Source organism: Ptiloglossa arizonensis, chromosome 13 (genome assembly GCF_051014685.1).
Source record: "Ptiloglossa arizonensis isolate GNS036 chromosome 13, iyPtiAriz1_principal, whole genome shotgun sequence".
In the NCBI taxonomy this organism is placed as follows: Eukaryota; Metazoa; Arthropoda; class Insecta; order Hymenoptera; family Colletidae; genus Ptiloglossa; species Ptiloglossa arizonensis.
This window is the reverse complement of record NC_135060.1, coordinates 5572625-5599247: the sequence shown is the minus strand read 5'-3', so window position 1 is coordinate 5599247 and position 26623 is coordinate 5572625. Positions and strand designations below refer to the sequence as shown.

General features: G+C 42.4%; 1 protein-coding gene across 4 annotated transcripts in view; it reads left to right on the top strand.

The window, feature by feature from the left end:
- The window catches only part of Iav (transient receptor potential cation channel subfamily V iav), a 57727-nt gene that overhangs the window by 16855 nt on the left and 14249 nt on the right, over window positions 1–26623 (top strand). Inside the window, exons 4-8 of one of the 4 annotated variants that reach the window (XM_076325856.1) lie at window positions 1419–1655; window positions 8117–8268; window positions 23762–23978; window positions 25250–25411; window positions 26036–26233. In XM_076325856.1, the coding sequence (XP_076181971.1) occupies window positions 1419–1655; window positions 8117–8268; window positions 23762–23978; window positions 25250–25411; window positions 26036–26233 (966 nt within the window). The remainder of the gene's footprint in view (window positions 1–1418; window positions 1656–8116; window positions 8269–23761; window positions 23979–25249; window positions 25412–26035; window positions 26234–26623) is intronic. The other 3 variants (XM_076325859.1, XM_076325857.1, XM_076325860.1) reach the window with 3 other exon arrangements.

Below are 26623 nucleotides of genomic sequence, written 5' to 3'. Positions count from 1 at the left end.
AAAAATAAAGACGAATCTGTGATCGGAAAAATTAATCGACCGAAAAATGGTTATTGTTCGTCCGCTGCGTAATTTGATACCTGGACAGAAATTGTAATTTTTCTAGAGCAAAGTTCATTCTTTCAATCATCTTTACGGAACGATTTTCATTCTTTACGCGCTTTACACGCGTTACGTCCACTGGTACGCTCGGACGTATCTTTTTTCAATATTCTTGGTATTTTTGAACGTTATTCGAACTTGCAACGTATCGCGTACACTTCGAACTATTTCGTGCGGGCAGAAATTTATAGGGGGCGAGACGTAATTCGTGACACAACCGAAATGGGGTGATTCCGCGTGACGAAAATAACTTGAAAGCGCGAAATGCAATTTTTCACGCGAGATTTCATTTTCGAGGGGCTACGAGTTTGAAAGCTCGCGTGGCACACGTGCATTCGGTCCTCTATAACTCGTTATTTCCGCTCGTGTTTCTCTTTATAAATATCGACAGTGAGATCATTTGCTTCCTATCGCCGCTGTTATTTTAATTCTTAGCTTCTCCCGAGTTGTTACCACGGCACAATCTACGCAAATATTGCGGAAACGATTTCGCGATTGTCGACGTACGGTTAGCGCGTTGTACTCGATTTCGTAACTAAAACGATAACAATATCGACGCGAAATACATTTCGATATCGTTCAGCTTTTTTTCCCACACACGAACGACCATCCAAATATCAATAATTAAGTCGCTTTGCATACCGGACCGAACGACTGTCCAGCGATTGCTATAGACGCTTCTGCTCCTTCGATTTCCCCAAGATTCTCTCTGTATCCACCGTTACTTTCCATCAGAATGTTATATACTTAAGAACGATACAAAATCTGTTTTTATCGATCTCAACTTTTCAAATCTTTTCACCGAAGAATACGCTAAAAATACCTACTCCTCGAACCTTATCCGCACGGTGGAATTCTTTCGAACTACATTGTGTCGTACTCTCTGAGAAAATCTAAATAAATATTTAGAGGACGGAGTAAGAATTTCACCGATCGATACCCAACGGTGGTATAAACGTATCCCTCGATACCAAAGGAAAAACGATTCCTCGTTATTAGAGTTATTCGGTTTGAAAAATCCTCTTGGATTTTTAAGTCTGTTTCCAGCTGGTGTCCAGGGTAAAAACGATACCGTTCTCCCTGCGAAAGTTTTCCAATACACTATAGCGATCGTTGCACGCTCGTTCGATCGAGCGCGGCGTTCAACGCTATCGTCTCTGTAAAATGAAAACGAATATCGTTGTTCGGTTGTCTTCGGCTCTCGAACGATCATAATTACACCGTAACGGGTTCTCTCGTTTTTTTCATTCTTCTTTTCCTCCTCTCCTCCTTCGACTTATTTTTCTCTTTTTTTTTTCTTCTTCCCCCCACGAAAGTTACAGTTCTTGAAGCGATTGATCATCCTGGCGTTTCACCTGACGTCATTGTCCCTGGCGATGTACACGAGGCCCGCCGACACGAACGTCGTACTCCTGAAATGGCCGGAGGAAATAACGGAAGTGGTTCGTACGATATCGGAGTGCACCACCGTGATAGGCGTGCTGGGGTATATTCTGGTGCAGCTAGGCGGGGAAATCATCAACATCGGTCTACCGTCGTTCCTGAAACAGTTGGTATGCGCGGATCTTGTTTCGCTTGGCATCTCTATTCCATCGACTCATCCGTGAAAGTTGCGATCGCGAAATACCCCGTTGTTCCCGTGGCTTCTGTGTACCCGATATCGTGCCGCGCGCCGAGAGAGAGAGTAGCAATTTCGAATCTTTCGACTCGCGGCACAACTTACCGGTGGTTGAACGGACAGGCAGCTAGTGAACCGTAACGGAGGATCGCGCACGGTAGCCGAGGATACGAGCTCTTTCTGCACGAAAACGGCATACCATCGGATACACCACGGATTTCTTTGCCGAAAGCGTGCACGGGGCTGTGATTATTCCCCGAGAGTAAACAATTCGACGGTTTCGGGACTCTCTCTCCTCGCAACCGGCTTCCCTTCTCTCTTTCTTCCCTCTTTTTTTTTTCTTCTCCCTCTAACGTCTTTATTAGGCGACTGCACGGGAAATGCACCGAGACAAGACGCGGACGAGACGCGGACGGTGGAACTGTGGCGCAATCGGAACTTTTCGCCAGGGAAGATTTCTTTTCAAGAAGATCGATTTCGCGATCTAGAAATTAATAATCGTATCTGTTGTTCGTTGTTATCGAAGTGTCGTCTATTCGTGCACCGTACACGCGTGTACTTGTATGCCAGTGTCTTTCTATCGTCGGTTATCGCGAAATATAGTAGAACGAAAGAGTACAGTGTCGTTGCAAGTAGATTGTAATCGTTGGAACGATCGCGGAGTGTAAAATAAATATCGAAAGAAAATCTAGGCGTGTGGTAAGTTTCGTATGTTTTTTTTTTGTCCGCGTTTCGACTCGTGCGATTTTCAACGATTTGTTCACGGGCAAAGTTTCCTTTCCGATTCGCCACTCGCGTTTCTTATCCACACTTTTTTCGCGTTCATCGTTTCATATGTACACGGAGAACGGGGAATATAATACAATAGATTCGGTAACAGAGATCGAAAGATAATTCAAAGTTCCTTCGCGTTTCGAAGCCGTCCCTTTTTCTAATCCCGCGAGGGACATTTTTAACGCCCGCGATCACGACTTCCCCGATACTGTACGTTTTTTTTATTAATTTTACGACACATTCGCCGGTCGACGATTTATCACCTCGGTGTCTCGCGTTTTGTTTCCATAGTCAGCTCTACACATTTCCGTCGTTATCTTTTCCGCGAGGACTGTCTCTTTTATTTGAAATTGTCTCGTTCGTAATTAATTTCGTCCGTTACGAAAGAAGGTTTCAACGGTGGCAGGGGATACTTCACGAGGACGCTTTCGAACGATAGAATCTTACGGTAATCGAGTATTTCGATAGCGGAGCGTACGAACGACGAAATTCGGATAATGGAGAATAACGGTGGGAACTGTGTATACGTGTACGAAATGTAGGAAAACGTGCAGTGACGGGTAAAATTGGTTCCGAATCTGTCCAGTCTAAAATACGTGAAACTCCACGTGATAAATTTAACGCGCGATGGACGAAACAGCTAAGTCAATATTTCGATCAATCGGCGTCCCGATGATTTTTTATTTCTCGACTTCTTACTGCAAATATGGAAACGGGTGCAGCAAGAAATTCAACGGTGGGTTAAAATAATATTGTTGTCGCTCGATCGCGCGTAAATTCTTAAACTGTTGCGCGAAAATAAAATATTAACGAATAACAATCGGACCGAGTGTAAACGTCGGGTAAAGTGTGGTTGGATGAAGGATTTGACAGCGCGTTTAAACGAGGTACAGGTTAGGGAGTTGCGTATATCGAATCAACCCATTTATGTCGAATGATTTACACCAGCGTTCAAACGTTTCGGTACACGTGTTAAAGAGGAAGGAATTCGTAAATTTCGGCTGTCACGTGGAAAAATGAACACAAAGGACAGCTTGCGCGAAATTCGCGCGTCGGTGAATCGGTCTTTCGATTCGGTGACCAATTTCACTTTTGATTAGCATTTTCCACGGTCTTCGGTATCTTTATTCGTCGCGTAGACTTTAAATTATTACGCCTTTCGTATTTACAAATATATACGTACGACTTGCTCAATCGTCGTTCTGATTTTTATTTTCCATTGTGACTTTCATCGAATATCGTTAACGCCTTGAACAACTGTGACCAAGTATCGTTGATTCGACACAGAAATACTGGGAAAAGTTTCTTCCAACAATTGGTATAATTTTTGTCAACGCGAACCTCGATGAAACGAAACTGGGAACGTATCTCAGGAAACTATGGTTTCCAAAATTTCCTCTGGTATCTTTCTCGCACGTGTACGCGGTACCGAGTTAGAAAGCAGTGAAACGAGAATAGTGGCGATATTTCTATTCAAAATTTACACCCGTGTACTCAAACCGTTGAGATTTATCATTTCGGGTTCGTAAACAATGTATATTACCTTTTCTCGAGAAACACCCGATACGTGTACGCGTGATACCGACTCGTTCTCTGTAAAAATAAATTTCCCGTGAAATCTCTCGCGAAAATTTACTTTTCCCGGAAAGAACCACTCTCAAAGGTGGAGCGTACCGAATGTAACGCGATACGCGGTGTCCCCGGCGAAAAGAAGTCAAAAATCAGGTGTAAAACTTTCTTTGGTACGAAGTTCAGTTTTTGGTAGAATTCACTTTGAAGATACGAGGTGTACACACACGTGCATTCGATTAGAGTCGTACAGAAGGAAGAATCGACTCGTTCGGTGGAGTTCGTTCCGCGAGTCCTCGGTCTCTACTTGGCTTCTAGGAACTCGGACACCTCGAGCGCGATACCATAGTGCCTGTTTAACTGTCGCTCGCCTCTCACTCGCCTCTCACTCGGCTTTGATAAATATTTTTCTGCTTTCTATCCACTTACGAGGTTTCCGCAAAGTCCGAACTACCGACTGCACCGATAACGACAAAATTGATCGAAGTGTGTTTCGAAGAGGGAAAAAAATGAATCGAACGTAATTTGTTCGAGTTTCCATATTAACAACGATACACTTGATCGGGTAACGATCACCGAACAGCAAAGTAAGAGATAAATTCCTTCCAAAGAGACGAATCGTCGAGGTCTCTCCGATCGATCATTCTCTCGACTCGACTGTACTCCGATTGCACGTAACGAAGTGCACGTGTACCAGACAGAATCTTTAAAGTAAATTTTCTCGAGCGTCGAACCGCATACGAAAAGAATTCGTTCCATTGTTTCGTCCCGGTTCTGGGTGTCCCCTCAGTTGCAGTTTCACCGGGAATTACGCTACACCCTGTATACAGGGGACGAGGTATAAACGGGGTTCGGTATACGAGAGCCGCGAAGGACCCAGTACCGTGGAAATTAATTTATTGCCGGCAACGTCATAAACGGGGATACTTGCAGTTATACACCACATTTGCCTAACCAAGGACCCCTTAATCCGCAACTCGTGGCACGCTGATTTGCAAAAATCTCGGTTTAATTCCTCCGGGAGGGGAACGGTGGGGTGAAATGTTTCTGTTTCACGACGGAATGCACGAACGCGCCAATCGTGCACCGTCTTTGTAAGAAAAACCACTGAAAAGATCAAATCTGCTCCGATATTAAGGGCACGTTCGTTCCTCCTACGGTTAGTCAGTTCGTAACACGCGGGAACCACATTGAGAACATAGGACACGTTCAATCTATGGATCGCACGATTTTACCGCACAAGTTGCCACAATTTGTTGTACAACGCATTTCTACAACACGTTACGTTTGTCGTTACATCGTATACCCGTTTCAACTAGTTCTCGCGATATTAATTTACCACGAAGGGCGGCCATTCGCCTCGCGAAACGATCGACCCAACATCCATCCGTGACTTTACACCGAAACGATGCCTCGTTATTAACCGTTCGAAGAAAAAAAAAAGAAAATTCAAGTAAATGTCTATTTGCATCGTAGCGCGTTAAATGTTCAGTCTGTGGGAACTCTACTGTCGTTTCAACGCGTGCAACGTCCGATCTGCTCGTAATTAACAGGGAAAATCTCTAATTGACACGGACTTCGGTCTGGTTTATTGTGCGTCGCTTGAACTACGAAACGGTGTGATTTTTTAAGAAACGGGATCTCGAACAATCGAGGCCTAATCGATCGAACGTATTCACGACGTTGTACTAGGTTGTTGAATAAGTTTTATCATTTTTTCCATCGTAAGAAAAATACTATGACATTTCAACTTTGAACGACTGCAAATATACGAAAAAGTCGATAGATCTACGCGAAACTTTGCAAATGTTCGTCGAAAAATAAAACAACGAATTTAATAGTTTCATTTCTTACAGAACGACAAAACTTATCGAGCAACCTATTTTATTTCCGAGCACGAAACGAACCGTGAGGTGTCCGTGATAACGAAAAATTGATCCTTCACGTCGTTGGAAGCGTACTGGATTATTCTCGAGAAACGAGGAACATTGTTTTCGAGTAATGGAAATTTACTTCCATTGTTAACAACAAGAGACAACTGTATCGTTCCAAACGGTCACGGTCTCACGGTTATTCGAAAGGCTACTTTCGTCAGGGTGTTGTTCTCCGAGCTAACCAAATTTCTATAAAGAGTCTCGCAGGTTCGTATTCTCCACCTTTGACCACAGTTTATAATCAAGGGGATTCGAATACCCGGAGTAACCCGGAAAGCTACCAGAGGGCCAGTCTTTGGTCGAAATGAACTCTGGAACAGTGTTCCGTGGCCACTCTTCGGTTGTTTTCGCTTTCCAACGAACGAAAATCAACTACCGGTAGCACTTTTCGAGATAAAATTTCGAAAAATTCAACTCTCGCGCAAGTTTTCCGCGCTCAATTCAACCGCGAAAAAATTAATTCGACCGAGAAAGTTTTTCGGTCGTTTCGGAACGAAAATTTGGAGAAATTTCGACGGCGGTTGAAAAATCCGTATTCTCGGTTATTCGTTGTTCCTCGCGAACGAAATATTACTCCGAGAGTTTTTTTTTTCTTTCATTTTTTCTTTCTTCCAAGTTATCCGACACAGAGCATTCGTATTTTATCGCGAAAAATAACTTGGTAACGCGAATAAAAGGGCGAATAATAGTACGTAGGGAGTAATTAAATTTTCTTTTTCAGACTCTATCGGGCCTTCTCTTTAGTATTATATCGAGGCTTCTTTTTAACGGTAGAGTTGATACTATTTTTTCAGCACGTTCCTAAATTCCCACGTGTAAATGAACGTGCAAATGATTTCACACTTGCCACACGTACCAGAAGTCTACGATGAATTTATTATCATTTGTATGCACTTTTTATTCCATTCGTTTGCATTTTACGTAATTGTGCACAGCAACGAGGCATCCTTCGAATAGTTATTCCGTTGTACGTACAATGCCAAGGTATTCTCTTTCGGTGTTCTGAACGTTTTCCTTGCGATTATCAAATTCCTTTCTGTTCTCCGTACTCGTGCATTCGGACTGGGGAACATTGTTCCGTTGTATGCATTTTCCAAATATTGGGAAAATATTTTTCGCGAAGAAATTCTCAAATAGTTTTCGAGAAGAAATTTTCCAATATTTTTTCCGAAGAAATTTTCGAATATTATAAATTTTCAGGTACCCGAGTATCGCAAACTTTTGGTACCCGAACTCGAAATGTCTCGCTCACCTCTGGAAAACATTCTTCGAAAAGAAATTTCCAAACATTTTTCAAATCTCTCATTACACATCAACGAAGTATCTTTCCAACGGATACTCGACCGTACAATACCAACCGCGTCTCAAGATTCTCTTTCTACCTTGGGAAGGTTTTTCCTGCGATTACCAAATTCCCTTCCGGTGCTCGTACCCTCGCGCTGGAAAGCATCGGTTCCGGCGGCGACTTTTTTCAAATATTTTTTTCCTCTTTCTTTTTTTTTTTTCTCTCTCTCTCCTTTCCAGACGAGGGGTCGTCTGCCAAAAAGTTTTGGAAAACCGCTCCCGTGAAGAGCGGAACAAATGGAAACGACGAAACGTTCCCACAGACCGTGGACAAGAAAACCCATTCGGGGTTCGCCGCTTGTCGTTCGTCTTTAAGGGGGTTTTATTGTCCGTGTATTAATTTGCCGTTAACGAGAGAATTGCTCGTAAATCATGGTACAGGTTGAGCATTCTCGTAAGGGAGGGAATACATAATTCGTAATTACCCCCGTTCGGTCGATAGCGCAGACATCGGCCGTACGATATAGTAATTAGGACAACGTAATTTACGTATATCGTGCGTTATTAAGCGCGATTGCGTACGGGGTGGTAAACGTTGACGAGGAGTCCTCGGCGATGCCGGTGCAATTAAAAACGATGTCGCGCGGAAGATTGCGCCACGACCGATCGAATTAGTCGAATTTCGCTCGCGACGCAACGCGTTCGGTCCCTCTGCACCCTACCCTTCTCCGAAAATCCCATAGCGTTATCGATTACGCTGCGGGCGCTCGTAAAACGTTGCAAGAATACGCCACTACCACCTTTGACGTTTCTACCCTGGCCATTTACCTTTCAGAGCCACGAGCCGGCCAAGCTCATATTCTTGATCAGCAACCTGCTCATACTCGCGTGCATTCCCTGTCGTCTCGCTGGTAACAGGCACGCGGAAGACGCGATACTGGTGGTCGCTGTCCCCTGTTCCTGGTTCCTCCTCATGTTCTTCGCTGGGTAAGTGATACCGATATTATGCACTTTATTAACGGTAGTGTTCGTATCTCGTGTTTCGTGACTTTGGCGCACAGGTTCGCCCGTGCGGTTGTACGCGACAACGGAATAATAGAAAAAGTATGCACGGATGGTCGTTGTTAAAATACAAATTCGTACTGTTGAAATACGTGCACTTAAAATATACATTTCTACAATCGAAATATAAATTCGTACTGTTGAAATACATGGTACAAATACGTGCACTTCAAATATACATTTCTACTATCGAAATACAAATTCGTACTGTTGAAATACGTGGTACAAGTACGTGCACTTAAAATATACATTTCTACAATCGAAGTACAAATTCGTACTGTTGAGATACGTGGTACAAATACGTGCACTTCAAATATACATTTGTACAATCGAAGTACAAATTCGTACTGTTGAAATACGTGGTACAAGTACGTGCACTTAAAATATACATTTCTACAATCGAAATATCAATGCGTACTGGTAAAGTACGTGGTAAAAATACGTGCACTTGAAATATACATTTCTAGAGTTAAAATACAAATTCGTACTGGTAAAGTACGTGGTAAAAATACGTGCACGTAAAATATACGTTTCTAGAGTTAAAATACAAATTCGTACAATTAGAGTACACGTGTGTGTAATCGAAATATAAGTACGTGGAATTAAAATACAAATACGTGCAATCGAAATACACGTATGTACAATTAAAATGTATAATTTAAATGTATAATAAAATTATACATAGGGTATTCTTGTCCACTTGAAATATCTCACTTGTTCGCGACGATACGAAAAGATACAGGGAAAAATATTATTCCTTCGATGAGGTTAAATACGAAGGAAAATATTTTGTGGAAATTATATTTTTCAAGATATCGAGGTCGTCGATACTTTTTTTAATGGAACTATATACGTATCGGTGTTTAGCAATGGTTGCGGTCGATGGAAATCCGACGATCCACGATAACGTGTCGCTTGTCTACACTTGCTACGAAAAGATCTAAAAATGTACGAGACCGGTATTGAAAACTAATTGCGATAAAGTAAGAAAATAGGTGGTGTGTGAAATTTTATCGCGTGTAAATTTTTTTCGGAAAAGAATGAACATTTTCCAGCGATCTTGGTAACCGTCGCACCTTTCGGTATTATCGAAAATAACGGAAATATTTAACGTGTCTACGTTACAAAGGATACCCCCTGTACACCTCGTGTATTATATACAGTGTATGCATACGTTCGCTCGGTTCTTATCTGCATATTGCTTACACGGAACAGATTATTTCTTAGAGACCGAAGCCATAAATTATAAAATATTAATTCAACGCACCGAATGCTATCGTATATGCACGAGAACCGTACGTTTTCATTCGACACGGAAAGAAAATAAACAACGACGATGATAAAACTGAAATACCGTGTAATCGAGTAGCGCGATACAAGTTTTGATTTGCTTGAAACTTTCATATTTCGTGTAATGCCGAGCGCATTAATGTTTCCCTTGTTTGAGTATTATCCGAGCATTGTACAATGGGCAGGGCTCAACGAGTGTGTGTAATCGTTTCATTAGTCGTGGAGAGTTTGTAAACGCAAACATCTAGTATAACTCCATGTGATGTTCCGTCCATTAATAGAACATGAATTATTAGCAGGATCGGATCCTGCTAAGAATACACGAGTTAACAACGAAGCTGAATTGGAGCTTTGTAGTTAAAATTCCACTCCGGGCTTGTAAACTTACGATAGAAATATTCATGAGTAATGATAAAAGAATGCTCGATAAGTGTTATGTGCCTCGGTCATGCAACTTCGGTTACACATATTATTCCCAACACCTCCGACGACATTTTATCATTCAAATATATAGGATATACATCAGCGTCGTATTTAGTTCGAGAAATTCTGATCCTTTCGTCGATCGTTCGAACCAATTAGACGTTCGAGTTCAAATTTTCTATCGAATAAATGCATACAAAATGTTGGACAATTTCCACGTAAACGAATGGGGTACGAAAAGGAATTAATAGAAGAGAAAGTTTCGTTATTCGTCGCGAGGAGTTACCATGGTGTAATCCATATTCAAAATTCTCGATAAATTTCGAAATGCGCAAGTGTTTGAAATTTTCCGAGCGAAAGATTGCAAGATTTTTCGTTCGATACCGATCGTGATAATTTCGGAAACATTAATCTCGCGATTCACGAAATATTCGGTGATCGAACAATCCACGATCGAACGATCCAGAATTCGTTTAGTTCGTCGTATCCCTTGGAAGAAACATTCGATCCCCTTTTTGTTTCGTTCTAACGCTATTCGTTCACGAAAAAGACCGCCGATCGATAATAACGGCGACACACCGTACATACATACGTACACGTGTATAAACGAGATTCGAGTTCCGTTGAAATTTATCAGCGGTTAATTTACGATATCTGATAACCGTACGATTAAAATTCCGAAGCGAAAAATTACAATCGATCTCCGAAGGTGTCTCTCGCGATCGAAACTGTTCTAATCGTAGGCCGATCGCGCATCGGGCCGCATGGTTGTTTCTGTTAACGAAAAACGGAGATAGAAATTTCGTGGCTCGTAATTCCTTGGCGGTACGCGTTCCGAACAATTCGTTGAACGGAACAACCAGAAGAAAGACGTATATAATCGGAGGGTAGGTAGTGGCTCCGGATTTGAAATCCTCCTTTTCGGTGATTTACGGCGAGATAATGCCGGCTATTTCGCATTACCATATACGCCTCTCTTGGCAATCGTTTTTCTCGGTCCCGGGTCCTTTTCGCGGGCACTTTCCTGCAGGTATTGCCGCAGAACTTTTAGTTCCTCTCGTCTAGGTTTCTGTGCCCGACGACGACGACGACGACGACGACGACGACGACGACTTCTTCTCCACCGTCTCCACGATTTCATGGCAACGCGACGAACCGCTCTTTGACTCGTATGGCTTTAACGTCTCTTTGACGAACATCTCCGCCTTCGGTCGAGGACGTGCTCGAAAAGGACACAACGCGATGTCGGTACCTCGGATTTTTTTCACTCGTCTCACGAGGAATCCACCTTTCGCCCTTTTCCCCTTTCTCTTTTTTCACTTTTCCTCTCAAGCGACCGAAAACTATCGCCACACTTGCGCCAAGTCGTCGTAAACACTCTCCAACGATCTCGCGCGAATCTACTTCAATTACGAATTATTATTAAAGACAAGAAAGAATAAAGAACAGATACTGGACAATTGATAATAACCTCACCGCGCGTGAACTCACGGATTATCGGATTATCTGGATTATTTGAAAATTGTCTGGATTATCTGAAAATTATCTGTTTATCTGTTCGCACGAAGATATTTGAAAAAAAAAGAAAAGAACAGGGAATTGTCACGCACAATAGGAATAAATATACAGCGTCCCGGATTCTTCCCGACAAACTGCGCGAACTTAATCTATAAACAACTGTAAGAAAATATACAGTGTCCAGGGTTTTCCCGACAAACTGCGGGGATTTAATTTATAGTCAAAAATAAGAAAGGAACGTTATACAAAGTTTGGTAATAAACGCTTGTTTACGGAGTAGTAAACAAATATTATACGCATGAAATGTGTAACAACGCGTTTTTCATCGCAGCACGGAAAAGGTCGACAGTGTTTACCCGGTCTGCGTTGTTAGATGTTTTTCATCATCCTCTGATATCCTTAGTTATTAAAGTGAACCAGCATCTTGTGTCGAAATGCCAAGAATATTTTTCAACAACGAACGCACCGATATTCATTTCGTGTACGCTTCACGCCACGGAAACGTACTTATTAAAAATACTGAACGATCGTTTTTTATCGCACCAACGACGAAAAGATTTTAAACGGTTTGAAAGAAAAAAAGAAAAAAAAATACCAGGAAAGGTGCACGGTACCGTAAGTGTAGATTTAATTCGGTAAGTCGCAGCCTGAACTAAGTCGCAGCATTATCCTTTCGTGTACCGGGTCGAAAACGTATTTTCTTTATTGGTGCAATATAACGTAAAAGCGTTTGCATTCCAGTGTGTAATTACTGTCCATCAGGACGCCCTTTTGTCTCCCGCTTTCCGTTTAAGTACACGTGCAGGACCGTAATTCCTCAAAGGCTTTCGAACACTCGGTACCAGATTTCTTGTCCTCCATAACTGCTGCCGTTGACTTGGCAATAAGCCACCGTTGCACCCGAGATTAATTTCGCACGGAATTTAACTGGAGATCGATGCAGCCCCTTTCGAACCCTTTATTCTGCGCTATTTCCGCACACGATTCTTCCTCTTTCGTTGTCTGCATGTTTCTCATCGTTCTCGGGGATGTTTCACGATTAGCGCAATCGGCGACTGTTCGAAATAAAACGTTTAAGAAGTTGTATCTCGGAACGAGAAACATTCGAGATATATTTCAAAGACGATACCCGACTCGTTGAAACGAGAACACGATTTTTCGTCGATTTACCAATTCGCGAAAATGGTGCACGATCATTTTTCGTGTAATCTATTTGAACGATAAACGAGTTACGATATCTGTGCCGATGTGCTTCGGTCGGTGATTAGAAAACGATAAATACGAGTATAGAATATTGAATTGAATAAAATTCTTGATATTATATTGAAATAGTTTCAGTCCACGAGGAAAGTAGATACTTTCGAGGTATTTTGTTCACAGATTTGTAGACAATACTGGGGGATTGATACCAGATTTACCAACCGGTCGAAATAACTGATTTCGACTACTTTTACAAAGGAATTTACTTTAAATTCCGTAACATATTTTCAAAAGACCTTGCGACATTTTCCATTCCATAGATATAATCAATTTCGTAAGTTTCTCTTTTCACCCCCAACCATTCATTTTCCCGAGACACGTACAACTCGATACACTTGAGTCTATCGGTAGTTGTAGCGTTAATCGATTTCACGTATCCGGGTAGAAATTGTTTCACGAATCCGGGTGCCGGTGGCGCAGTTTCGGAGATACTCAGCTTCTTAGTTTGCAGGTCAATAGTTCCACGTACGACTACGCATGCGGTGGGGTGACAATGTCTCGAGAGGTCAGTAGGCTGAGAATTAGTAGACGACCCGAAAACGAATACGTCGTTTTAGGAATTGTTTCGTTTCGTGTCTCCTCTTCTACCGCGGCACGAATTTAATGCGCAATCTACAAATTTCTTCCACGAATTTGATACCGAACGATTCTTCACTGAATCGTACGAATGAAAATATCGAATATTCCTAAAAATCAGTTATCAACTCACAGTGTCTCTCACAGTGTCAATTTCTGCTCGCATCGATAATTCGTTCACACTTTGCACAAATTGTAGATGTTTCGTTAGATGCAATTTTCGTGGACGATGCAACAGTGTCGAAATTAGGGCAAACATTTCCCAACAAATCCATAAATGCTCGAGGGTGTAACGTATTGTTTCGATGTTTTGTTACGACAACCGAGAATTCCGAAAAACTATTTTACGTCGAGCGACGACAATTTGCGAAAATTTCGTCCACGTTTCTCGTTGTTCCTCGTCGTTTCGTTCTGCTCGTTTTTATTCAATGATCATAGAAACGGAAGCAACAGCCAACGCTATTACGCTCGGACGAATAATTATCCGAAACGGATAATAGTTTCGTTAAATTTCGGGAATACTTAATGAGCGGATATTCCACATTCGTCGAAAGCATCACATCCGTAGTTCTAATTACAGGCACACGAAGCGAACATAATTGTAGCTCATCTGCCTTCGAGATGCTAACCCACATAGTTTAGATTCACAATCCTAACGAGGTATAATCCATAGAGAGAGAGCCGAGCCAAGTACGAATCGAATGTCTGCTATCCAAGAGCCTAATTCAGATTTGTAAACTATAGCTGGTCTGACATAAGCTTTGTCCGGCAATTGGTGAAACTAAACCGATTTTCCCGTAGCTCGATCGAACCGTGGTAAATCCTAAATACAATCGGTATCGAACGATCGAGGCATACGGCAGCGAACGCGGCTTAATTTGCAGCCTTTCGAGCACTATTCGAGCCGAATTTAATTGAAACGCGATACACGTTAATATACGGTGAGAGATCGTAACGATTGTTGTTACCAAGTACGGTTCAATCGAGGGTGTGGGAAAAAAGCACGGGGGAACGAAATCGCAACACTTGAGACGTACGCGCGTTTGAAAATGCACGAATTAAAAGTGAACCGGGCGCGTACGCGTTGTGCCCGACAGGTTACGGTTGAAACTTTACCGGCATGTTCTGCGGTTAAAAATAAACTGAAAACCTTGTATAAACGTGCCTCGAAAAATACTTTGTTGAATAGTTAGAACGGAAACACGGCTATACAACGAACAGAATGTCAGCATCGATTCAAACGGGATGTTTGGTCGGGAATATACGCGGATGTTCCAACCGGTTCCTATTTGTTACCTGGAGCAGAGGGTAGCTGGGGGGACGGCGGATGGAAGAGTTGATTGTAGAACTTTTCTCAATGTTTTTAACAAACGGATCACCGACATTGTCGAAGGACGTATGTGCTCCTATTCCCTGGTAAATTGAGCACCAAAGTTTCGAAGTCTAAGAGGATTGACGCTCGAGGGGCTACACGGTTTTATTTTTCACGCGGGAAATATATAATAATTGTGACAGCTTGCTCGAGAAGTTTGCGTCGTACGATACGAAATCCACGAATTTCATTCGCGATGTTAGTTCGGTCGTTTTGTTTTTCGAAAGATGGTGCTGCGTGTTCCACGTGTGAAGTGTTTCGGGTAGATTTTTCGACTCGTTCGAGTATATTTACAGTTGTTCAAAATCCAAGTGTCGTAGTGGTTTTTTACAATGGAAGAAACGAGAAAACTTATCGAACGAGTAATTTTTCTTTCGAAGAGATTACATTGTATTTTCATCGATATTTTTATTCACGTATCTGTATCTTCGAAGAAAAGATATCAATTTTTATACGATGAGCTTCTTTTCTCCCATTGTTCATTTTTAGTCCGAGAATATTTTTCATCAGTAAATGGTCACCACAATTCGTGCTTACCAAGGTACAGTTTTTATTTTCTACCGATAGTCTTCGAACAAGGAATTTATTAGACGAATATTACTCTCCAAGATACTAGCATTAACAATTAGCCCCTCGGCCTTCTATGTTACCAGATATTACACCAAGCATGCCTAACTGACATTCTCGTTAACGTAGGCATTCTCCATTGCACACGGGCTTAGCTATGGGCGAGTAGTGTTGCAACAAGAAATGACTGCTGGGGATCAATCGCAGCAGGGGGAATGCAACATATATTCGGTAGTTCGATAACACCTTTATCGAGAAACCTAAAATGTAGCGAAATTTGATTTGTAATCAATTTAATATAATGTATTCGATCGAAAGGCAACACTTTCGAACACAAAATTCGTATCTCAAATTTTTGTCATGACTTCAACGAATCATTCTTTCGAATACATTTGAATAATCAACGAGTAATTTTTTCAAATACGTTTACACAATTAACGAGTCATTTTTCGAATACATTTACACAATCAACGAGTAATTCTTTCGACCAGATTTAAATAATATTTTCATCTTGCCTTTGGACGGAATGCACTCGCAAAGTTTACACAGTGAGCTGTCTCGTCAATTCTGTATATAAAAAATGAGGAATTCGAGCGTTAAAATACAATCAGGCGTAGAAGTCTAACGCGTAATTTCGAAGCGGCGTAGCATTATTCCTATCGGATTTGCATCATGTTCAAGAAACAGTAAGCCTATCAAATGCTTTGGAATCAGAGGGAATTATCCGATACCTGGAAGTCCAATACCTAAACCAAACCAGATTTGCGTATATCCTATCTTATGTTACGAAAAGATATTAATTAAGATTAACCGCGAGTGCTCGAACGACCGAAGAGCCAACATCGGACGATACGAAGTGGATATTTTATTACGAAATAATTTCCAAATTTGTAACAGTGATACGCGAAATAAGGAAATAGAAAATGTAAATAAATCGCGCAACGAAATTTTGATCAACATCGTGCATCGTTTTTAGTAATGTCGGAAGAACGGTTAATTTGTAAAATAATTGTCGCGGTCTCGCGCATCGTGAATTTTATGAAATGTTTCTCGTTCATTGAAGCTCGATTACGTTGTATCTGCTTTACAGAGAGAAGCGTAATTTCTGGCTTGCGATTTCAGCTGTTCAAAAATGAAACAGAAACGACAAAAATTCACGTCGCGTCGTGCATCGAGTTTCCGTTTCGAAATAAACATTTCACCCTCAGAAATGACTCGGTAGTACCGCGATACTGTCTTAGGTGTTGTTTAATCAGCGAGAACCGCCCATTACTTCTATCTGAAGTGATAAATCAGCTAAGTGACCGAACGTACTCGTACAGAAATGCTGGATATTCGCACAACTTATGATGCATCGAGCACTCTCTTCGATCCATTGCTGCACGTTATTGTACAACTACAATGTTGCATAAATTCCGGCCAAAAAGGACTATCAACGAAACACGATGCGTGGTTAATTTTTATTCAGTTGGTGACTTAGGTATTGAATATTTATACAAAAAGTTCTCGATCGAAACTAGTTATCGCGGAAGATATACAACAATACACTTCTGTATTACAATATTGCTTCTTTATTGCACGTCTTACCTCTTCTTCGAGAACTGTTCAATTTTAATAATCGTAGATACTTTGTACAATCGAAAATAATCGAAGAAATGCACGAGAACATTTCGTAAAAATATCGAGCAAACTGTGAAATTTTATTTACCCCATAAATGACACTAAATTTCGTTTTACATTTGCAGGAATTTCCTTCCGGAAATAAAATCGAAAACGTTGCGAAAGATTTTCCGAACATTTCTCTCGGCAAATATAGTTTACGTCACGACCAATGAACGATGAATTTCTTTTTTTTTTTTTTTATTTTTTTTTTTTGGTAAAAATAGAAAATCCTGCAGCGAGGAGTTAATTCGCAGGACAACACACATACCTACGTGCACGGAATATTTTTCTTGTTACGTGGTCCAGATTCCTCTCCCTAAACCATCGACCTGCAATTAAGTATTACCCTACGGTAGGTCCAGCTGATCGACAATTGGAAAAAATTGTTCTCGTCTGACCAACGAACGTCCCGAAATGCTTTCACTTTATTATTTTCCGGCGGGACTGTACCTTCCCTTGAACTTACAGCAGGAAAAACCGAAGATTTATGACTGTCGGTAACCCTTGACAAGATAAGGTCACCGATCGATTAACGGAAGCTAGGAGGGACCGAGCTGTCGTTCCACCTAATGGCAGCTCGATCGATGCTTCTTTCACTGTGTCATTTCTCGATTGGTTTTAGACGATTCTCTCTCTCTCTCTCTCTCTCTCTCTCTTTCTCTCTCTTATTCACTTTCCCTCCGGTCGCGTCGCTCTTCAATCTCGTTCCTGGAACTGACACGCGTGTGGAAAGGAATGGAAAAAAACAGGGGTAGGGCTAGGGGGGTGAAAAATAAGGAAAAACGAGAGAAAGAAATCGCGCGGCGCGATTAAAAACGTTCCACGAGCGAGCAAGCGACGAGAATCGATTTTAATCGGCGCGTCCATTGTCCGTTCGCGACCGTTCGCGATTTTGGCTCGAATTCAGCGCGCTTCAATTTCATTGAACGACGATCCCGTCGGTAAATCGAATAATCAACGAGAACAGGTAACGGCGACGAGAACGACGGACAACAGGATACTCCTGATAATAGGAGTAACTCTATCTCTCTTCGTGGCGTTTTGTTTCGGACTTGTTTCACCGCGCTGATCACATGTAAACTGATAACAGAGAAGCTACAATGATCTCTTATATTATGCAATACGCGTGCGCGAAGATTGACGGCTGGACGACACAAGTCCCTTGTAATGAAATTTTCTCATCCGTGGCCGGTGTGTTTACGATACAAACGAATCGTCAGTGGTTCTCAAATTTACCCTTCCACGGGTCCGATAAAGGAACAATTCGCTATCCCGATGTGGAATCGAGTTGTCACTTTTTAAATGTATTTTCGAGGCAATTTTTCCAAAAATATAGTATTCACGTCGGAGAAATTTTCATTCGATTCGAACGGTTTCGTGTTCTTTAATCGCAGTTTTGTACACGGTGTTCACCGATGCATCGATACGGTAAATTATTGTGTAATAAATACAGGTAAAAGTCGATTCTTGAGATATTTTTCTAACGATCGAATGGTATTTATAAATCTGTATCGTTTGGGTATCGGGGAAAGTTATTGCAAACGAAAGATTCAATAACGTGTGTCGTGTTGCGTCAATTTTGATAGAAGCGGAATGAAACCCCGCGAATAAGTATTTATGTGCAATTGTGCAAACGATTGGATCAATTTTAATTTAACGAGATAAATGTTGCGGGTTCTCGAGAATCAAACGGACGATGTTCGAATGTGGTTGAATTCCGAATGCTTTAACGAAATTGAAGCAAAAAACGTTGCGAAAATCGCTGGAACTTACGGAGAAAAATGGCGGGAAAAATTGTGAAGCTTCCAGGTCGTTCTCTTTTGTTTTCAAACGGAACGAGTAAGAGAGATTCCGGCTGTTTAAAATATTCAAGCTTGCCAATTTTTAGTCCGTTGCTTTTACGTCTGACAACAGGAACCGTTCAACGGATGCTCTTAATCGGAATAAAATACTACAGGAAGCATTATTCCGCTACTGTGAAGTGTTTCTTCCTTGTTGCGTCGAAAGTTCGGATACGTCGAGAAAATACGTTACGTTGAAATCGTCTGCGAGGGATTTCAACGTAGGCGGTGGCATCGTGAACCGTCATACGCAGGACACTCGAATCGTCGAACGTGTTCAGTTCCTGAAATTTTTCATTTACAGTTTTTCAACAACCGACCTATCGACCCCAACGATTTCTCGCCCTTCGCTACTTTCCCTTGTCCCGTATACCGAGCTTAAAGTTGGCTCTGGTTTTCAATTAACCCTCGCTGTACCACATTTGGGTCTTTTCGAACCCAGAGAGACTTTCACATTCTTCAATTGTACCGTTGGTACAACTTTGATTAGAAATTAAGGAAAGTGTAATAAAATGATAGAAGTTTTCTTCGAAATATTCGTCTAAGAGGGATCGAATTACGGATTTGTTTAGACCCAGGCACGGTCTCTCCCGTATTGCGAGGTTTAAGATAGAAAAACAATGTTTCTTCTTTTCGTGTTCATTGTTCTCCGTTCTCTGATCGGTGTAACGAAAACCTGCTTCGAGTATCCAGATCGATTTTCAATTTCTCGTTTTCGGTTCCTTATTTTTTATTCAAGTACGGATCGAGCACGTACAGTACAGATGTATCGGGTACGGTGTCATTTAATACCAAAGACTGTACAATAATTCAAATATATCACCTTTGTCATCGAAAACATCTACTGTAATTCGAAACACACGTAATCACATTACCTCTGAACCGATTATGTTCAAACCATTTTGTTACACGTTTGTCGAAATCCTTGATTGGCACAGTTTGTTTTAATAAATCACAGTGCCTCGATAACGAGTTTGCTTCGCTATCGTGTCACAATTTTCCACGTGACTCGATCACGTTAATTAGTCATAGAGATAGCGTAATCTCTTACAACCTGTTGTCTCTTTATTTTGAAAAACACTGACACAGGACATCGGAATACTTCTGCAGGGTAAACGAGTATACCGCTCAAAGGAATCAGAGGATCATCCATTCGAATGAGTTTATCGTTTAGCAACTTATCCAATATTTCAAAAGCTTGACACGCTATGCATATAAACTAGACACTCGGCAAAAGCACTGTTCTCTTAAATAGATAATATTTCACCTCTGTTGTGCGTTACATTTTCCAACGTTGTTCGGTAACTCGAACTCTTAATCATTTCGAGCAGTATCTTGAACAAATTTCTTATTCTTGAAAATTAATTCCTCTCGACTGTTTCGTATTCTTGAACTTGGTTATTATAGGTAACGAACCGAAATTTCACAACGTACGGAAATAACAATACTCTGGTTGTCGTTGGTGCATCAGAGTCGCACAGGATGCGAATCGACTGGGTGAAATATACAGATACACGTATATATTTAAAATTTAAAATCGAGATGGAAAATTGACGAAAAGTTAATTTCAATTGAATCACACTGCCCGAAGATTTTTGTTCTCGGAACATTTTTCCGCAAGAACGACGAGGAAGACGTTAACGATGTAATTTATGTTACACGGTCTGTACGTAGGTGGAGAGTAGAGATCGACTTCACGTACACGAACGGTGTAAAAGTGTTGGGTTCCTCGCTTGTGTTACTTCGGCGTCATTATCCTTCGGTAATTTTGTCTCCACGTTGCACCGAGTATCGTATTTTCCTGAAACGAGTTCAGCGTAAGTTTCTTCGACCGCTCGTTTCTAAATAGGTGAATCATTAGCACGAAGAGATCGTAGCCACGGTTCGACCGTGGTGAAATTTAGTATCGAATCGTTCGAAATCGAGACGAGCGATCCGGAGCCGCTACGATTACGGAAGATTATTCATCGAAAGGACACGTGTTCGCGAATTTTCGGTAAATTGAAAAATTCACGGTCTCGCGTCTTATTTTAACTCTTAAATCTCGCATCAAGATTCTAATTAATTCGACACGGTAACGAGACAAGACAACCGTGCCGAGTTATCAATTTAATAAGATTCTATTTGTACTTTTACGGTTCTTGGAAATATCTCGTTGCAAATTTAAACGTATCGAAATACAATTCGCAGAAAACTCCGGTCCCGATCTTATTTTATCTCTACGCGTTAACAGAGCTTCGTCACTTTAACAGATAAACGAGTTTGCGTCGTTGCTGTCTCGTTTTCGTTCTGCGTCTGTATCGGGATCATTTTATCCGAGAGCATTGTTTCGTCGTTACCGAATCTTCACCTGTAGCGTATTCAACGATCAGTTCGGAGGCAGAAGTCAGTTATCCAAAACCAGATCGATGTCTTCGTAATCGCTCCGAAAATTCAGACATCTAATGCTAAGTCATTAGCTTGCTGTCTGCAAACTGACGCTAATCGTGTCCATAATACGCCTGCATCCGCTGACAGTAAACACCAGGGATCGATATCTGTTGCACGACGCAGAGATACCTCTGAAAGGGACACGATACTTCATCGATATCGCACTGACAGTGATGCGACGCTATTGTCCTGGCTATGCTTTGTCAAAAGGCAGAAGTCTCCGCCTGTTCGCCATTCAAAGAAGAAAAGTACACGCTTACGTCGATGTACGTGTACAGACCGATTCGTATAAACGACGACGATTAGGTGACCGAATTTTACGCTTTTGTAAACTCCTACTTAACATTTATCGTATCACTGTTACGGATGCGATGTGTGTCCCCTGATACAACCTTGATAACTGACGATGAAACAGGTACAAGTCCGATTATTGAATCGGACATTGGTCGAGCGACACTCGATAGTGTAAAATTCAAAATTATTGCCCAAAAAATGTAAAATAATAATTATACAATAAATATTCTCCCGTCGCAATGTTACGGTCGATATACTTGCTCGTTCGATAACTGGTACCTATACGATGATCGAAGGGGTAAGAGGATGGTCTCCGTTTTAGGGTCGACTCGGATTTTAAGGACTTTTGAGGAGAAAAGTTCAAGACCGTAGTATTTCGTGGCGAAAATTCGACGACTCGTAGGTTAAGATAATACGCAGGAGCGAGATGACGTGGAATCTGTTTCATACGGGGAAAGTTTAACCCAGAACGAAAGTATATACAACGCAGTGCGGCAGAGTTCCGCAGCGTGATTTTCAAAATTCCAAATTGAATCGAGGAGATGGTAAAGATTTTCGGGTGAATCCAAACGCATATCGGCAGAGTCAATAGACATTAAAACGGGAGGCTGTTTATCAAGTAGAGAGGGATGGGCCACCAACGTAAACGGATGATTTAAATGGGTTTTAACTTTGATCATAAGATGCACACCAGTCCTGCACCCTAAGTAAGTCTGATTCTAATTCGAAATCGCGGTTCAAGGTAAATGAGTATGTTTACACGGCTTTTAACTTCGACGTGGCAACGTTACATATAACTCCCCCCCATCCATCCCCCCTACTCGAGCTAGTACGCGTTTACACACGCAAGCTTATCTTATTCCCACCGAGCCGAAGTAGCTTAACGACTTTCGTGTATAACGAGAGTCAAAGATTTACTTCAGTACCGATATAAAATCACGAAATACCGGATGCTTGTTTGCGGCGAGCTTGTGGTCCGAAATAATATTAACAAGTCGATATTGCGACACTTGTTGAACGCCACCGAATAATTTGTTTCATTTTCTTTGATCGTCGACGGTTAGCGTTATCGTAATTGTCAAATGAACGTCAAAAGATTAAACCGGTAACGGCGTACAACCGAACGATTCAAACAGGGACAAACGCTATTTTACACGTGTATTTCGTGGATAAAAATAATTACTTTTCACCCGATCCTAGTTTCCTCTGCCGATACATTCGGAACTTCGTCGACATAGATACTGGTATTTTTTCAGACGTTCGAAAGAGGGAGAAAATTGTACAAATTCTCTCGCAAGCCTTCCTTGACCCCTCTTTCGACCGTTCTACTATCTACCGTGCATTTCTGGAAAGTTAACGAGTGAAAAGGATCCAAGTACGATTGCTCGTAGCGAATTAACCGCACCTACGCGTCTATACGATTAGATACAGATATTTAAACGTCGATCCACTGTGCGTTGTTGAAAAGACGACTCGCGGGATGGCTGAGCGAATTAACCACGCCTACACGCACACGTGGTCTTGGTATCATTGGCCAAAATGGTTCCCCTCTCCTACCAATCGCGTCGTCGCCCAAGAGAGGGGGTAGAACGCGTCGAGACGAATCGAAACACTGGGAAGTCAGCGGTGAGATATCGGGTAGAGATATCACCGGGTGGGGGTTACGGCAGAGAATGAAAGGCGGTATCCCCTTGCCTCTGAACCGTCTCATCGGTCGTCTTTCCAGTAACGCACAGTACACGGCATCGAACCTCTCTAACACGTTCGATGTAAATCGAGCCGTGTAAACGCGTACGTACGCGAAGAAACGTCGCGTAACACGTTGCACCGTATCCACCGGAGGATGATAATCGATAACGAGCGCATCGAAATAAGAATCGTCGTCACGAGGTACGCGTCCCGGTGATTAAAGGCAGAAAATTAACGTTTTTCCAGTCTGGCGGGCTTCGGGCTCCGTATTATTTTAATATCTGCCCGCTTTCCACAACGATACCGCAGTGAATCGATCGTGGCATTATTTCAAAACGCTCGGAGCGACTCAGGCCAGGCACCGCGGCCAACACGCGTCCCGTACAGACGCGATGAAAACGGTTGCACACGAGCGACCCTGCGGTATCTGATCGTTGACGCGTTTTAATGCATCATTATCGCGCGAGAGCGTTGTATCGTTTGATTGTTTTAACAGCGCTATCCGGCTGACCGGTCCATTCGTAACCATGGTCTACAGCATGATAACCGGGGACATGTTGACTTTCGGGATAATCTACATGGTGGTGCTGTTCGGCTTTTGCCAGTCGTTCTACTTTTTGTACAAAGGCTTCCCGGGAGTGAAATCATCCCTGTATAATTCCTATCACTCGACCTGGATGGCACTGTTTCAGATAACCCTCGGCGATTATAACGTAAGCTCCGCCCGTAAATCAGCGTTTTATTGTCGAAATACGGGGGCTGGCCATTTTTTTCCTTTTTTTTTCTCTTTTTTTTTTCTTTCACGTCGCGGCACACCTATGCGACGCGCGCGCACGCTCTCTCGCTGTTTCAATGCTCTTCTCTTCTTTTCTCCACGCTCTTTTCTTTTCTTTTCTTTACTTTTTCTCTTCTTTCTTTCTTTATCTCTTTTCGTTCTTAACTTTCTTTGCCTCCGCAGCAGATTTATCGGCGAACGTCGAAGGAGGAGGACGAGAACCGCATAGGCCGAGGAATATCCATCGCCCGCGGTGGGTTTGTTTCGGTCGCTGCGGGCTGACGGGGTAGTTGCATTTCTCGAAAGCGTGCCACGGATAGAAACACTCGGTAGACACACCGGCCGCGAAACAAGTCGGGGCTCTGTTCGTCGTTCGGTGAATTTTGTAAATGGCGTCGACACGCCAATCGGAGACTCGGGCAGTCTCGAATGGGTCCTCTAACACGGAAAATAATCAAAGGGAGTTACCCGGTAACCTCCTCGTGTACCTTCTCGCGATTACGCGAAGCGGTCGTGCCTCTTCCGCGTGATTATCAAATCGATCGTTGTTGGGTAGAGGTTTACACGAGTAGAAATATCACGTGAAACGCGAACGATCAACGTTTCCAGCGCGAGACGCGTAAAAATCGACGGGACGATAAACCCCGGGGTCGTGTTATAATTGTTAAATACAATTCTCCCAAAGGGTAAGTGTAAATTTCCAGCAAACCGCTTTTTCTCTCTCTCTCTCTCTTTTCACCCCTGCGCACTCACGGATCGAACGGGACGCGCACGCATGAATCTTGAATTTCAATCACGGATTGTCCGTCCCGGTTCGCGCCAACTGCATTACGCTTTTTCCTGTCCTTTTCGTTTTGTTCGGCTCTGTTTTATTTTGCACCAGCGAAATTAAAGATTTAGCGCAGTGTCCGGCGTGTTTGCACGTACACCGATACCAGTTTCATAAAACACTCACCGTCCAGTAAAAATCATTGCCCGGTTTTACAGTTCGTATAACAATTCGCTCAGATGCGTCGAATTAAAAAGTGGAACGCATCGGGAAATACGGATTCCCGGTCGAAAATCCGTCCGTTGATTCCGGTGCTCCGCGCACTTGCTCGTGACACGATTATTTTTACCGATCTGTTGCACCGTGTGCAGTTTATTTTCGGACTGCTTAGCGGAAACAATGCTCGGACGATACGCGAACCGTTTCTGCTTCTGTTCCAGTACACGGACCTCGGTCACACGACGTACCCTAATCTGGCCAAGACCGTGTTCGCCATATTCATGGTACTGGTGCCTATACTGCTGTTGAACATGTTGATCGCCATGATGGGCAACACTTACGCCCACGTCATCGAGCAGAGCGAAAAGGAATGGGTGAAGCAAGTAAATACTCGTCGAACGACGTTGTTCCTTCTTCATTACCTCGGATATTATCGTAACGATGGCTTAGGTACCCAAGTTGTACTTGGGTATTTTTCGATACCCAAATTGTACGTGCGTTCATCGCATCGTCGTTCGCGTTGTTTTTCCGCGTAGAATTACCAATGCTATTGTACAATTTAATCGCAGGACCGAGACGTAACCGCAGCGCGTGGAAAAGTTTGTTTTCGGTGAAAATTGTCCAGCCTGTTTTCGAAACACGGGCACATTCGTTCTTCGCGCGATAACTCGAGAATATTTTCCACGCGTAAAAGATATATTTTCGTCTTGGATTTACAATTGGACCGAGCGAGCGAGTAAATCGCAAAATATTTCGTTACGCGATTCACGTTTCACGTAAAAAAACTGGTGAGTCGTCGTCGCGTTAGATTTACAATCTTGGTAAAGTCTTTCGTTAGTAAGTCTTTCGTCTTAGATTTACAATTGGGCCGAGCGAGCGAGTAAATCGCAAAATATTTCGTTACACGATTCACGTTTCACGTGGAAAACTGTCAAGTCGTCGAGTTACTATCCATCGAATGACCGACGAGGATCAAGTTTTACGTTAAAGCGTTCGATTGTTTTCAGTGGGCGAAAATCGTGGTCTCCTTGGAGCGCGCGGTATCGCAGAAAGACGCGCAGAACTATTTGCAAGAATACAGTATTAAACTGGGACCCGGAGACGACCCGAACAACCCTGCCTCCGAGCAACGCGGTGTTCTCGTTATTAAAAGTAAATCGAAAACCAAGGCGAAGCAACGCAAAGGCGCCGTGGCGAATTGGAAGGTGACGCGTTCGCTTTACGCTCTTTCTCCGTTATTACTTTTCATTTCTTTCGTTTCTCTCTTTTATTCTCTTATTCCGAAACGTGAGTCGTCGTTCGCTCGTAAATAATTCAACGCGCGGCAACCGTCCACTTTTCCGCGTAAACGTTTCGTTTGTTACTTACAGCGGTTTAGCGTTCGACCGATTCGTATTACGATCCTGTGTGCGTCACCACACTTTACACACTTACCGACCCGCAATGGCACATCACCATTGGTACGATCTATCGGTTGAAATTCCCGCGTATTCGCTAATTTATAGAAAATTCTCGATTCGCGAACGCGAGACTCGATTCAACGATATTACCCGTGACTTTTGAATTGCGCGCGTTACGAACGATTGCACGAATCG